The sequence below is a fragment of the Mustela erminea genome, chromosome 15 (assembly GCF_009829155.1).
Source record: "Mustela erminea isolate mMusErm1 chromosome 15, mMusErm1.Pri, whole genome shotgun sequence".
Classification (NCBI taxonomy): Eukaryota; Metazoa; Chordata; class Mammalia; order Carnivora; family Mustelidae; genus Mustela; species Mustela erminea.
The window spans coordinates 74159476-74174892 of NC_045628.1; the positions used below are offsets into that span (position 1 = coordinate 74159476).

The 15417-nt window shown below is 40.7% G+C and overlaps 1 protein-coding gene across 1 annotated transcript in view; it reads right to left on the reverse strand.

Moving 5' to 3' along the window:
- Positions 1–1055: 1055 nt before the first annotated feature.
- The window catches only part of TEX26 (testis expressed 26), a 31531-nt gene continuing 17169 nt past the window's right edge, over positions 1056–15417 (reverse strand). The window contains exons 5-7 of the mRNA XM_032314875.1: positions 8715–8891; positions 6847–7008; positions 1056–1668 (exon numbers count right to left, since the gene is read on the reverse strand). Of these exons, the coding sequence (XP_032170766.1) occupies positions 1577–1668; positions 6847–7008; positions 8715–8891 (431 nt within the window). The 3' untranslated portion in view covers positions 1056–1576. The remainder of the gene's footprint in view (positions 1669–6846; positions 7009–8714; positions 8892–15417) is intronic.

Here is a 15417-nt window from a genome sequence, read left to right on the forward strand (position 1 = left end):
TAATGCATGAATAAGTGATAGTCAAACATAAATGGATGATACTGATGATATGACTGAAAATTTATATGCTTCAAGTCTTCTTTAAATAAGACAGGAAATTGTAAGGAAATCCCTAAGAAAAGCCTGATGCAATAATTCCAAACTATCTGTGTGAGTGCTCAGGTGGGAGTAGGAAGTACGATATGGGATAGGAAATTAAAGATGATCTCTCAAGCTGGAGAAGGGCGGAATTATAAGGAAAAGTTACTGGAAGCATAGGGAAGTGTAATTCTTATATATTAATAGAGAAATCCAAATTTAGCAATGTTCATGTGTGATTTTAAAAAACTGCTAGTATAGTGAAAAACAGTATGATTTAAAAATTAACAGTGTAAGGGGCACTTGGGTGGCTCAGTCTGTTAAGCATCCAGCTCTTGATTTTGGCTCAAGTCATGATCTCAGAGTTGTGGGACTGAGCCCCACTCTGCAGTAGCCCCACTGTCCCTCCCCCAACTCACGCTCTCTTTCTCTCTAAAAATAAATTAACAGTGTAAGAAAAAAATGAAGAAAATTAGGAAAAGTAAGACTAAAAAGAACAACAAAGAATAAGAAAAAAACAATTGGAAATCATAAAACCAAGTATGTCAAGCATCATAATTATTGTATTCTATCGACTAAATTCTTATATTAGTTATAATATAAAACCCCTACATAAGGTATTTCTAACAGCAAACTGAAAGAAATTTACAAAGAAAGATTGGAAATTAAGGGAAGGCAAATGTATACCAAGAAAAGGTAAAGAAAAACAAAGCATGAATGGCAACCTTAATATCAATTAAAATGTAACTCATGGTCAAAATTATTAATGAAGTCAAAGAGGAATAGTATGTAATGAGGGGAAAAAAGTTAATCACTGAAAAAGCTCTATTTGGGTCAAAAAATTGATAAACAACATAGCAGCTATATATATTATATATTTATATATACAAACATAAATATATACGTAATATATAGTATATAAATATACATGAAACCCCAGAAATACAAGAAAATTAATGGGAACATTTTTGCTGTGGGATGTTTTTAATATTATTCTTTCAGAATTTAACAGTTCAAATATACAATTAAAGTAAAGATATAAGGGATTTGAGAAATACAATAAACCATACATTTTTTTCTCTTCTTATATTCATGTAATACACAAATCACACACTTAGCATAAAAGGAAACTTTGCTAAATTTCCCAAAGCAAAGATTTTTTCAAAAACTTTTGTATAGAAAGTCAACAATAAATTTTTTTTTAAATCCTCTAATTTTTGGAAAACTAAAAAACCTCTTCTACATTATTTCTAGGTCAGAGATGTAATCAAAATTGAAACCATAGAGTAAATACTCAGAAGAGGAAAGGAAAAAAATTATAGCAAAACCTATTGGATACATTGGTGAGGGGAGGATTTATGGCCTTAAATGATTTTACTGTTTAAGAACAAAGTAAAACAAAATAAAATTACATAAATCCATGAATATATTATTTGGAACAAATTAGATCTTATTTTTTTCCATTATTGAGAAAATGATCCAGTGTTTTTATTGATTTTCAATTTTTTTCATCTGAACTGTTTCCTTTATTTTTCTGTCCCATGCCAAAGTCACAGTGAGAGCGGAGAAAGTGATCGAGAATTTGTCTGTCTGAAAATTACAGAAAAATAAGATAAAGTTTTCCATTTAACTATTAAGTGCTAAATAGAGAATTCTAGAAAGGAGGCAAGTATCGTATAAAAGTAATCTATAGACAAATTGGATAAGACCAAAATAATCAAAGGGTATATGTCTAACACCTAAAAAGTCACAAGTGTATAATTATTGATTAAAAAAGAGTAAACTTAATATTTAAAGGCTCAGCAAGGCTTCCTGGAAAAAGAATGGTGTTTTGAGTGAAGTGGACTTGGGATTCTCTTCTGTCCTAGGGAGCATTAGCAAATCATGTGACCTCTCCATTCCTTCATTTCCTCATCTTTGAATACATAAATAGGACTCGCCTTGTACAGTTGTTGGGCTAGATTAGGAATGCTGTGTATGAAACACCTAGACAGGGCCTGGTCTGCCTTACCTTTTATGACCAAGAACACAGTAGTAAATAGTCATGCCAAAAAAACAATACAGGCTATAGTTCCCAGAGTTTCCTCGAAGCTGGGGTTGTTTTTCTACCCACCAACTGCTAGTGTGCCTTGCTATCTTTGACTGACAACTGACCATGAGAGGGCCCTTCAATTCCCTGGCCTCCACATCCTCATCTGGAAAGTTAAAGGAATCTTGTCCTGTTCTGAACAGCTATAGTTCCCTAATTCTCATTCCATATTTCCATACACATATATATATGTGTGTTGTGTGTATGTGTGTATATTTATATACACACACCTGTTTAATATTACAGAGTGGAGCTGTAAAATTTTTTTCACTCCTAGCAATTGTCATCTGTGCAGCAGCAACCAAAAGCAAGGAAGAGTGGGAGTGGTCCCATGTTATCATGTGCAGTGTCCCTGCGACCTTGCTCAGTGTCAGCTGGGGTCTAAAGATCAGGAGAGAGTGTGTGTGTGGTCCTGGCTTACTCTCCAATTCTTCCTGGTTGTTTTTGTGACCTGACATCCCCACGTTGCTCCATACCTTTTTTGACCTCAGCATTGTCTTAAACTGAGGTCTACTTTTCACAAAGTGAAACACATTGGTCTTTCATGAGTGGTTTGATGCGTTGATACCTGCGTGCATGTAACTTGTACCCATATAATAAGAGCACTGCCACTGCTCCAAAAAGAGCTGTCATGCTCCTTCCCAGTCAACACCTCTCCCCCGCCAAAACAGACTGTTCCGATTTCGTTTATCACAGAGAAGTGCTGCCTGTTGTTGGAGCCCTTTGAATAAAAGCAGTCACACAAAACGTAAGATCTATGTCTGGCTTCTTTCACTCAGCATCATGTTTTTGAAGTTCATGTTGTTGACTACAATGATAACTGATTCTTTTCTTTTTTTTTTAATTACCTAGCAGTTTTTCATTTTGTGCATATACCAGTTTTTCACAGCCTGCTATGGTGGAAATGTGTGTCGTATCCAGTTTGGAACTATTAAGAAAACAGTGGCTGCGGACATTTTTGTAGAAGTCCTTCAGTGGACACATGGTTTCTTTTCTCTTGGGTAAAAAATAGAATTTCTGGGTCTTGGGGTAGATATAGGTTTAACTCTATGGGAAACTGCCAGATCTGTTATGAATATTACACTGACGCTACTAGTTGACATGCCTACCAGCAACAGATCTCTCTGTATTCTCAACATTCGCTGATTTCGGTCCTTGTCATTTTAAGCCTAAAAGGTCTCTATATTAAATCTTACACCAAAGAGTTAATTTTAAATAAGCAAGCAAATAAATAAAGACAAATCCTTCTTATGTCAAAGGTAAGCATATAAGATGAATCAAGTTCAGCATGAATGAATAAAAACAATGAGATGGTATCAAATTTAAAATCAACTTAAACAACTGTTCAAAAAGGCTATCAGTTGCAATTCAAATGTTACCTGTATTTATTATGTACAGATGCAGATTCATGTCTCCAGGTTTTTGCTTATGCTGTTTCCTCTGCTCCCTCTGAATGGCCCTGCTTCTCCATGTCGTGCTGATCCGCCCTTGACCCTTAAAAGAGGCCTCCTCAGAGCAGCCTTCCCTAATGCTCTTTCAACCCACAGGGGCAGGGGTGTACCCCTCGCAGACTTCTAATACACCCAGAGACTACTTCGATTACAGAGCTTATCACACACCTGTGTGTCTGTCTCCCACTCCTGATGATGAGTTCTTTGAAAGGGAGGATTTGTTTTTTATTTATCTTTGTATCAAGTGATTTAGTCAGTCAATGAAATTCCTCCAGTCAGTGGATATATCCCCTACAATACTGAATCACACCCTAGGAAGAGATTACCATTTGGATAGCCATGTGCATGGGAGTTTTGACTGGAAGAGATGGGGAATGAGTGACAGCTGAAAGACTCTGAAAACCAGCTTTCTGAGAATTTTGTCTTTTAAAGGAAGAGGAGGGATAAATAGGGAGATGACAGTCTTTACTAATAAATAACAGAGGTGCAAAGGGTAAGCTGTTGGGTGGCCTGAATCATTCGGAGATTAAGATGATTCTGAAAACAGAATGGCCACTAAAGACAGTTCAAATCTCTCAAGTTGTAATAGAGAGTGCGACACCGGAGAGCGATACACAGGACTACTGGAAACAACAGGTTTGCCTTCAGCTGCCCTTGCTTTCCTACTTCCCCAGCTTCATCTTGTCTTCCTGGAATCTTCTCTATCCTGCCTTCTCCCTTGGCCCCTGTCTTGGGCCATGATGGGCATCCTTTCCCTTCCCCTCTCCTTCAAAATGCACCTGTTCTGGGCCCCAATATTCTCTAAGAGGGAGAATCCAGCAAAATACTTTAAGCAAGGTGGTAATAATTCATTCAGCCTAGTGTAGCTGCCAAGTTTTTTATTCTCATGCATACTGGCTCAGCCCGACCATGCAGGAGCTCTGCTGAGACGCTCACCGTCCGAAAAGCATTAGCATCATCCCAGACACTAATGACAATTAAATGACTAGAAAATGACAAGAGTTTGGGGGCATAATAATTCAAAGGGAACCTTCTACTTGCTTGTCAGCTTCCAGCATAGCTAAGGAGTAGGTCATTCAAAAGCAAAACTAGGAAAGAGAAACTAAAACCCATAGATCCTATAAAGGCCCTAGTCTGTGCAAAATGGCAAGGCTCCGAGGCCTGAGCATCCAGGTACCTGCCCCCAGTGCCATCCTGAGGGCCCCAGGACAGCAGGATACCTGAAAAGCAACCAAGGCTTAGATTGGCCCTAAAGCTACCTTGTTAGGTAATAGATCATGTCTCACTTGTTTGGGGAGAAAACCCAACTGCAAGAGTCCAGCTGAATCAGCTTATGCTAGGAATCTTGGAGAAGGTAGATCCAAGTAGAGCAGAGGCTGTCAAAGTACCTGTGGCGTCCTTGGTTCACCCTCGGGGGGCACCACCAAGGCTGGATTACAAATCACACACACACAACCAAGGACAAAGGTGCCAGCAGCCACCTGGTTTTTCCACGCAGAGGAACCTCAATGCCACCTGCATTTCAAGTTCCTGGGCAGTTGGAAACCTCCATCTGGTGCTCGCTTCGGCAGCACATATACTGAAATTGGAAACCTCCATCTGCTTTGGGTGGACTCATCTGTTTGGGGTCAAACAGATGTGGGTCCAGAGGTGAAAGGGGTCCATTACAGAATGCGGACTACGGTTTTATACATATGAACCCAAGCTGGGAAAAACAATGGAAAGCAGGCTGGGGGTTGATGGGGAGCTTCTGTTCTGCCTCGCTGTAAGATCTGAGCAGCTGACCTCAAGGAGCCTCTTGTTTCCTTCTGAGAGGTCAGATTGGCCCAGAAGCATCTGCTGAGAGGAACCAAGCTCCTGATGGCAAACACAGGCTTCTGCTTGTGCCTTAGAGTGAGGCAAAACACCTGCTTCTGGTACTTCTTGAAACCCAACATTTGAGCTCTATTAATGGCCTTTGGGCCATCAACCTTCAGTCTGCAATCGTGCAAGGTATCCTCTTCCCTCCTTCCACACACACACACACCCATGCGCACCCCCTCACCAGACTTGCCTACAGTAAGGTTTCAGTTTTGTGTGGGGCACAAGATCCTAGCATTAAGGGGTTTCAGAGAGGATTTCAGAAGACCAAACTCTTCTTATTGTAGCTGGAGACAGGCAAAGGACAGAGATTGGGGACCCAAGACAGCTAGGAGGCAGGGAGCAGTTGGAGTTAATGAGGACCTGGTGGACATTCCAAGTCAAGCCTGGTCACAAGGCACAAAACAAGGCAGTGGCTGCCACATAGTCTGAAGTACCAAGTGGCAGGTTGAAGGTGGTCCATGGCATGTGGGAAGAAATATTAGAACCTGTATTTATATTCTACATATTTATGTTCTCTAACATTATATTACATTGCTTTTTACTTCCTTCTTCAGCATTTAATATGTTTTATAACTTACATAATACACTAGTTTAGTGGGGCATGAATATTCTTTATAGAAATAAATATGCCTGCATGGGGGCATATGCTCAAAAATGGGGAGTAACAGCAAGTGTGACCACCAGCAGTGGATCCCGAGGGCGGCTGGTAGAAGAGCTTCGTCTCCTCGCCTCCATCTCCTATTCTCTGAGTTGACATTTTACACGTGCACAGGCTGACCAGCCATCCTTCAGATGCTCCCAAGCAGATTCCAGTCCCCAGGCCCAGAGCTGGGATAAGTCTTCGTAATACAACTAACACTGCCCTGAGAATGGCCTTTGCCCTTTTGGAGGATGTTCTACACAGAGATTCTCATGTACCCTAAAAAGCCTCTCACCAAAAGTACCATCAAACAGGCAATAAAGATTATGTAAGATAAAGCAAAACTGTGAGACAGCACAAACACCCACAGAAGAAATCACTTCACTGTAATAAAACCAGAGATTATCCTGGAGAAATGCAACCATGAAGCTGAAGGAGCGAAATGAGTGAGATCAGAGAGGAGCGAAAGGCTAGATGTTTCTTTTTTAATAAGGGGGGCTACAGTCCCTGGGGCCTCTTTTAAGACAAACTTATTTTCAATGGGTTGAGGTTTACACAAAACTATGGGATTTCTTTGAGGCAGTGTTTATCTTCTTGTGGACTTTTAGCTCCAGTGGCTAAACATTGGAACGATTTCTATTTGGCATGAAAAGCAACATATTACTATCTGTACATTTATTCAATAGTAACTCGAGACCTCCTCCCACCTTTTTAAGACCTCCTACCTTTGTAAGAAACACCCTGAAGGTACTCTGTGACTTGAGAGGGAGTAAATGAATCTAAAATCGTTAAGAAATCCAGATGGGATTTTCCATAATCGCTTTGGTATATAGTCTGCTTCTTTGTGCGTTCTTGATTCCTCATATGGCTGTGCAGCACAGCAGGGACTAGGGGGACACAGGGGAAGGAAAGACACAGAAGCTGTCACTGAGCAAAGAATTCCCGCCCTTATTTGTCAAACACACCCCCAACAGCCCCGAGCCCCACTTGGAGTTTAGTCAGCATCCTTGAGGTACTGGAAAGAGAGCCACAGTAGAAGACACTCCTCCCATGATTCAGGCTATGCAGAGCTGCTGGGACTCAGGACGGTGGATACTAGCAGTGGGGGTGACTGGGGCTGATGGCCCAGAAAAGTTCTCCCTGAGATCAACTCTTCTGCAGGTCAGCATGGTGGGATAGTAACATTCACCAGCTCCTTAGTAAACAAATGCCTTCATAGAAGCTACTTTTCCTTTCGTGCCATCTCCTGAGCAGACCAGGTCACACCTTAAGAGGAGTCCCTCAGTGACCCAGGTGTTTGCGGACGAGCAATGAAAATATGTCCATCCAGCACTCACTGCACATTTAGACTAATAAATAATTCAGACTGATGTATCATGTGCAAGCAAAATCAAAATCATTTGTTTGAATCTGAGTATTGTTCATTTAATGTGGGTTCTGATAGTCATGGAATTATTGGGGCAAAAAATTGGTGGGTGGCTCAGTGGGTTAAGCCTCTGCCTTCGGCTCAGGTTATGATCTCAGGGGCCTGGGATCATGCCCCACATCCAGCTCTCTGCTCAGCGGGGAGCCTGCTTTCCCCTCTGCCTGTCTGCCTACTTGTGATCTGTCTGTCAAATAAATAAATAAAATCTTTAAAAAAAAAAAGGCAATGAAAACGTGATGGAAGACCCTAATTTCTACAACATGCCCAACCTTTGTAAATCTTAAGGACACCTTAAATACTGCTTTTGTTCCTATATGTCTCTTTTACAGGGACCACCAGCTGGTGGGAGGAAGTAGAACCAAAGCCAAAGCCAAAGCCTAAGCAAGAAAGGTTCCAGCTGTTGAGAACTTTCCAACAGTATCCAAAAATGGAAGCGTTGTCTTGGGGGTGGGGCACTCCCCCCAAAAGTGACGACATCACCCCTTGGCAAGGATGGAATAAAAGGGATTCCCATATGGTGTGAGGATCTAGATGAGGTGATTTCTAGGCTGTCTTCTAACCTCGAGATGCTAAGCTTCTATCCTTGTGATTTTTGTCTACAGCACTACTTGGTTCCAACTCCATGCCAGGAATAGATCACTATCTCAGACTGACACGAAATTATACATTTAACCAGTAGCTTCGAAATGGCTTGGCCATGGGACTTTTAAAAACCTCTGTTGAAAACAGTAGGAATCAGGATCATTAGAACCGTTGTCAAATCTGAAGATATTTGATAGATGTACCATGTGGCTAAACCTCTAGTGGATAACTGACAAGTCTAATTTGAATCCTACCCAGTCTCTTCTTTGGTAATTTTATAACAACTGAAGCCTTCCTTTGTTTTCCAATTCCAACAACTGCTTCCCCGCCGCCCGCCGCCTCCCCACCACAAGGCAGAGCATATATTCATTCCATAGCATATGCAATCAGTTCTTTTCCAAGACTTATTCATTCCTTGGGTTTGAAGCTAGACAGAGTTTTGATTCCTTGCAGGGATGCAGAGATAACTGGCATTCTTCCTAACTATTACCAAGATTACCTGCCAGGGCCCTGCATGCCGAAGAATCTTGGAACGAGAACAGAATCTCTGAAGTTGCTTTCAAAGCTACAGGTGTACTTACTTACCTAGACCCTGAGAAGCAACTGGTAGGCTTGAGTAGCATCCATATTTGAAACTAAAATCCTGCAACTCAGGAATTTTAGCTGGAACTTGGTAATTCCGTCGAAATTCAGTGTCTGTGGGTCGGGGAAGTAAATTTTTCCATTCCAGAGACATCGGAGAACTTTCCTTAATCTTCTGAGCTGGGGTGGGGTTACAAGTGTAAAAGTCCTTGTAAGCTATTTAAAATAAGAGTCCTATTTTCCCATTTTGCCTTCCAACTGGTCACACTAAACCTGCTCTTCTTGTATTTAGAGGTACAATCAATGTAGTTTTTATGGACCTTTCAACCAAGAAATAATTTTCTGCTTTATCAGGCACAGGAAGTGTATGCTCCAATGTTCAGAAGCAGCTTCTAATGAAGATATTGTATGTCAGTTAGGAGTGCTCTTTTGTTCTGCTAGGGGGACACAGAAGGCATTCCTCATTCCAGTAGGCCTGCCTAGTCCTGGGGCAGGGGTAGGGAGCAGAGTGAGAGAGTTTGGGTAAGGCTAGGGTTGACATATAAAACAAAGGATGCCAGTTAAATTGAATTTCAGATAAATAATGAAAAATTTCTTGGCGTAAGTGTACATGGGCTCATTGTTTATCTACTATATATAATCATTCAAATTTAACAGGTCATCCTTTATTTTTATTTGTTAGATCTCACAGCACTCTAGATGGGGCAATGCATATCATTCGCATTATCTGGAAAACCACCACTTGAAACTTACCCCTTACTGCTGGAGGATTAGGTAACATTTCTGTCATCGATGGATAATTGCACTATTAGTTCTTTGAAACAACTCCACTAACAACTATTCATTAAATATCTAAGAAGCACTGACTAAATGCCAGGTTCCACAAGCACTGTCAGATTATTAGAGGAGTTGCAAGACATGTCCCTTAGAGTGAGTTCATCCCTAATTCTTGCTATAGTGTTGGTTCAGAATCACATCTTATAACACCAACTTTATTCAGGACAAAAGTGTTAAAAATATGGGTATCAAACACAATATCCAAATAGTGCCAATTACTATTGAAACTAAACTCGAATCTTGTTTTGAACTCATTTTTTGATAGGTCTTTTCAAAATAAATTCAAAAGTACATCAAACAATACATGATGTTATCTACTGGCATCCAAAAGCGTTTTACTATTGATTTTTAAAAAATTATCTCTGTCTAGACCAGAACAGTGAGAGAAAGTTTCACTGCATGCTGCCTCTTCATTTAGATGAGTCAGGAAAAGAGGACGTGATACTCAATGGGCCTCATAATGACCTCATACACGCCCCAAGGAGAAGACAAGGTTATATAGAAGAGGCAACTCTAGGACTTAATATTGGGACATCTCATGATATTTTGAAAAATCATCTGGCATTGTTCTTGGCAAGCACCATCTATAACTTGATGTTTGTAAATTACTAAGAGTTTTATAAGAGAAAAACAAATTCCCATTGAAGTACTTGATACATACGCTTATCCCTCTTCCCTAGAGCTACCACTTAATAGCAAAATGTTTTCAGTTCCTATATGTATTCTGTGCCAAAATTAAAAATAATGTAGTCATTGTTCTACCTTGAGACAACCTCAAACTAGTGTGATTAGAAAGATATTTACAGGAAAAACAGATATGGAATGTGATGTCTTAAACCTAACACTTGGAACCATGGTTCTCACACAGAGATAATATATCCGACTTACCCAGGAAGGTTTTTCCAAAACACACTTCCTGAATCTCATCCCAGACATTGAGAAGCTCTAGACGTGGGACCCAGCCACTTACATTGTGAACAAGCTCCCCAGATGCTTAAGAATCACTCCCTCGGAGCCTTCAGTAGGTGCTGCAGAAGGCCAGAGAGAATACAAAGAGCTCTGCTAGGGGAGGGAAGGAAGACATGAGTTAAAAGGCAAACACGGCAAAGATGTGCTTTGATGACATGTCAACACTGAAGCAGAAGGAGAAGCAGAAGGTACGCAGTGTGTTTGTGAAGTATGGTTTGGCTGGTAAGAGGATAAGGTATGCAGGGCAGGGAGAAGTAGCTGAGGTGAAGAGGAGAAGCGAGGGTCAGTTTGCAAAGGGTCTTGAGGGGCTGGTCTACATTGTTGGGTCGATGGTCAAAGGAGCGAGACTGATACAAAGCGAAGGTCAAGCAAAGCTTTATTTTGCACCAAGCATTGAGAATCAAACTGACCGGCCAGGGCTGTCTCCTGCAAAGAGGCAACCTCTCTCTGCCTTACAGACTAGCTTTTAAGGGCAAAGGCCATGTGCTTGGACCTGGCCACGCACAGGAGGCCAATGAGATTGTAACACAGAGAAAGCTGTACAGTCCTACTAGGTCACACATAAGTGACCAATTGAATTACAATTTACCCTATAGTAGATATTTGAACTAGCCTATCACCTTGGTCAGAATTGGTGCCCAAAAGGCACCCAAAGGGCGGGGCCCATACTCCTTGGTAGCTAGGAAGACAGTATGCACCCCCACTGATTGGATACCTCCACCTGGCCTGACCCACCCTTGTATCTGGGCTTTGTTACCTGGGACTGGTTTCTGGGACTTGTTTTTAAGTAAGTTCCCTGGTGTGGGGGGAGGGTCAGGGTCAGGGTGGAGCTGCTCTGGCTAAATAGGCCCTTACAACATACACCACGATGAACCAGCATAGTGGAGCCCCTGGAGATGAGGACCCAGAAAAGACACAACTCAGATCTAGATTCCCTGAGTTCCTTTGAAGATGCTTAAGAATCACTCCCTCGGAGCCTTCAGTAGGTGCTACAGAAGGCCAGAGAGAATACAAAGAGCTCTTACTCTTCATTGTTAAGTCTTACTCTTCATTGATACCTTAGCACTTAATAAAGTAATAGACCTCACTAAATGTTTATTAATGAGGGAATGAAAGAAAAAAGAACAGAAACAACCTGAACCACACTCTAGTGACTATGTGATATATGCTTACAGTAATCTTTAGTTCTTCTCAATTGATGATTTTATTGCCTTTTTAAAATTTCATGTTAATGAGTTCCTTCAGCATTATTAAGAAAAGAAGTTCTTGATACAAAGGATCCCACCAACCCCTGAAGTCCCCGTAGTGGTATTGAAGTTTGGATGGACAGGATAACCATGACTCACAGCTAACCAGACCCAATGCTAACTGCACCTCCAAGGCCCAGACCCCTCCCAGGGAGCCATCCCTGTTCCTCAGGAGCTCAGCTCCCTCTGTTTCTTTTTCTCTTGATAATAGTGATATTACACTAATGTAGCTATAGCCCAAAGAGAGAAACTGGCCCATTGAAGATCATTATGGCATTTGCAGAAAGGCCCAATTCAAAAGTACATCTATAGCAAAGACTATTCAAAACCAGTGGGACCACTGGCACATAATCTATATAGCCAAGTGAGAACTAGTTCTACTATCTCTGCCTGCTGTTCCAATTCATCAAAGCCAAGTTCTCCAAGCCTGAATCTGAAAACAAGCACCCTTTAGTGCTTCCCATTCATTTGCTTTAATTCCATAATGAGGATACAGAGATAAGATATAGTCCCTATGTTCCAGATGCTTAAAGCATTAGAGAAACAGAAACAGATACAAAGAGAGAGAGAGAGAGAATTACAATATTAGGTGATAAACCCTACAAAAGAGATAAGAATAAGATCTATAAAAACATATAGGAGGGCCACCAATCCAAACTTGGAGGATCAGAGAAGATTGCCAGGAGAGAAACAAAGCCTATATTTAGACTTAACTTACGGATAGGCATAGGCTAAAAGAAGAGAGGGGCAGGTGTTCCACAGAAAGGAAGCAGTGTGTGCAAAAGGCATAAGGCTGCTGGGGGCATGGTGAGTCTGGAGAAAGGAGAGCAGTCAGTCTCGCAGGGAGAGTGGGGGTTGTCGAGGTTGAGAATGCTGGCATGGCAGGCAGGGACCAGGTTGTACAGACTCACATTAAAGCATTTAGCTTTTATCCTGAGGACAATGGGGAGTCAATGAAGGGTTCTCAACTGGAAGGTGATATCAATTTGCACATCTGGAAACTCACTATGGCTATAGGATGGGCTATGAATTGGAGGCAACAAAACCGGAAAGGGAGCTGGATTAGAGGTCATACAAGGAGGAGACATGGATAGCAGTGGCTTTGGGGAGGAAGAGAAGCAGATGGAGCTGAGAGATTTAGTAGAGACTCTTGGCAGGTCTTGGGTATTTATCTACACATGGGGAAATGATAATTTGCACACACTGAAAGGACTTTGATTAGAAGCTCGAAGACATCTTTTAAGAATGCTGACATTTCAAATGTCTTCCCATCACCCTTAATGTTTATCTGAAGTATGGAGGTCTTTTGATTCTATACTCCTCTAACTTCAAAAAGTGCACTTCCAATATATTTTTTTTCCGTCATTCAGCAAATATTTGCAGAGCATCTCCTATACACCAGGACTGAACTATATATATTGCACTAGATTCTGAGTGAATAAAGGCCTTTGGGGCACCTGCTGAATAGTGGAAGAAAGAGCAAAACAAACACAACAAAAAAATAAGAATCAGTAAACAAATGACTGCAAAGTACAAGGAGCTAGAAGGTAACCAATGAGGGCGTAGCACACCTCTTCAGATATAATAGTAAGGAAATCTCTCACAGGCAAGGTGACATTTAAGCTGGCATCTACATAATGACACAGTAAAATCACAGAAGGAGCTGGAAGAAGAACAATGCAGGCAAAGGGGGGCAGTCTGCACACTGGCTGAAGGTGGGGGGGGGAATGGCATCTTATAGGAGTTTAAGATGAGACTGGATGAGACTCCATGAGACTGGAGCCTGGTGAATGAGGAAGATGGAGTGAGAAAGAACAGTGAGGAGGGAAGCAAGGTCCAGGCCAGCCTTGTAGGACAGAATGAACAGAAAAAAGGGAAGGTTGGATTTTATTCAAAGTGCAATGCAAAGCCAGTGAAATAAAGCAACAGGATACTATGATCCAATTTAGATTCATAAAAGATCATCTATATTATATTTTACTCCTCCTTCCCCAAAGTTCACCAGAATGATAGATAGAGGTCAACACATTTTTAGAAGATGGAAGTCAAATACAGATGTTTCGAATTAATTAGCAAATTAGAGGAAGCTAAAACTAAGTGACTGCCGAAGACTATAACGAAACAGTGAGCTCAGCCACACTACAGAACCCCAACAGGTTTCTGTAACAGGTGCAGGGAAAGGCAGATACTGCAACTCAGGCTGAAAACAAGAGGCCTGGTGAAGGTTTACATACAGAGTGAATAGAGTTCTTGCATCATGTTCTTAACTTCATGAGTCATTTGACTGTCCTTTCCTAACCAGAAGTTTATTAGGTGCAAATCTGAACCAAAGAAGCTTGGGATGCCACAACATCAGGCACAGTGGGAGGTGGGAATAGTGGGATGCTGAAAAGGAAAAAGAAGGGTTCGGTGAGAATCTGCACAGCAAGCAAAAAGATCCCAGTTACCTCCCCAATCCTACTCTCAGAATGCCAACAGCCAAGTGTTTGTCTTCCTGGAGAAACTGACCTAAAATTCAGGCATTTGCAGGTTACCCAACAAAAAGCTATCACCTAGCCACCTAAAACAAGCACCAGCTAACAAGCAACATTTCTGTATATAGCTTCCAATCAGATTTGAGTATCTCCCTTTATTATCTAAGGTGAACCTTAGAGATTAATATTTTCCATATACTCACTTCAAGAAACAGAATTGTCCACAGAATTGAGACAAGTTTCATAAGCATCATAGTAAATCTGTCTCTGCTCTCTTGTAAATTTGAAAAGATCAGATTTTCATTAGACCATTAAAACATTCAGAGAAAATAGAGACAAAGCAAGGAATAGATGAAAATGTTGAAAATTAAGTATATCATAAATATCCTAAAATTTGTAAGAATTACTACATATATAAAACAAAAACAGAATGCTAATTAAAAAAATAATCATGTTGAGGGCAAGGGGTCTATATATTGCAGTAAATATCCTTATTAATTTTATTCATTGAACAAAAAAATTAGCAAGATGGAGAACAAGAGATTGGACACTAAAAACTCAACAGTAGAATTACATTAAAAGGTAAAAAATTTTTCAAGTTAGCAGAAGAAAAATACAAAGAGAAAGATACCAGGAGAGAAAAGGTAAGAAAATTGTAGGATCAATCTAACAAATAAGAGTCCCAGAAGAGAACAGAAAAAAGAGATGGGAAAAAAGTAGGAAGGAACTATGCAGGAAACAATGCCCAGAATTGAAGGACATGACTATAGCTTCTAGAGCCCCTGAATGTCCAACATAATCATTGGCAAAAGATTATTACTAATGCATACAGTTGTGAAATGTAGAATGTCAGGCATAAAGAAATGATCTTATGTGCTTTCAGGAAAAAAAATACAACAGGGTCAGGAATCAAAATGACATAAGTCTTCTACAAAAGAAATCCTGGATGCTAGAAGACATTTGGAGGAATGGATTCTTAGGGAAAGTGATTATCATCCTAGAATTTTATATCCAGCCAAACTATCAGACAAATATAAGGAAGAGAAAAGGATATTTCCAAATTGGGAAGCACACACTCAAAAAAGTTCCTCCCATGCACTCTTTCTTAGGAAACTACTGGAAGATGTGGTTCAGCAAAACCAGGGAAGAGGGATAAGAATGAAGAAGAGGAAATAAGAT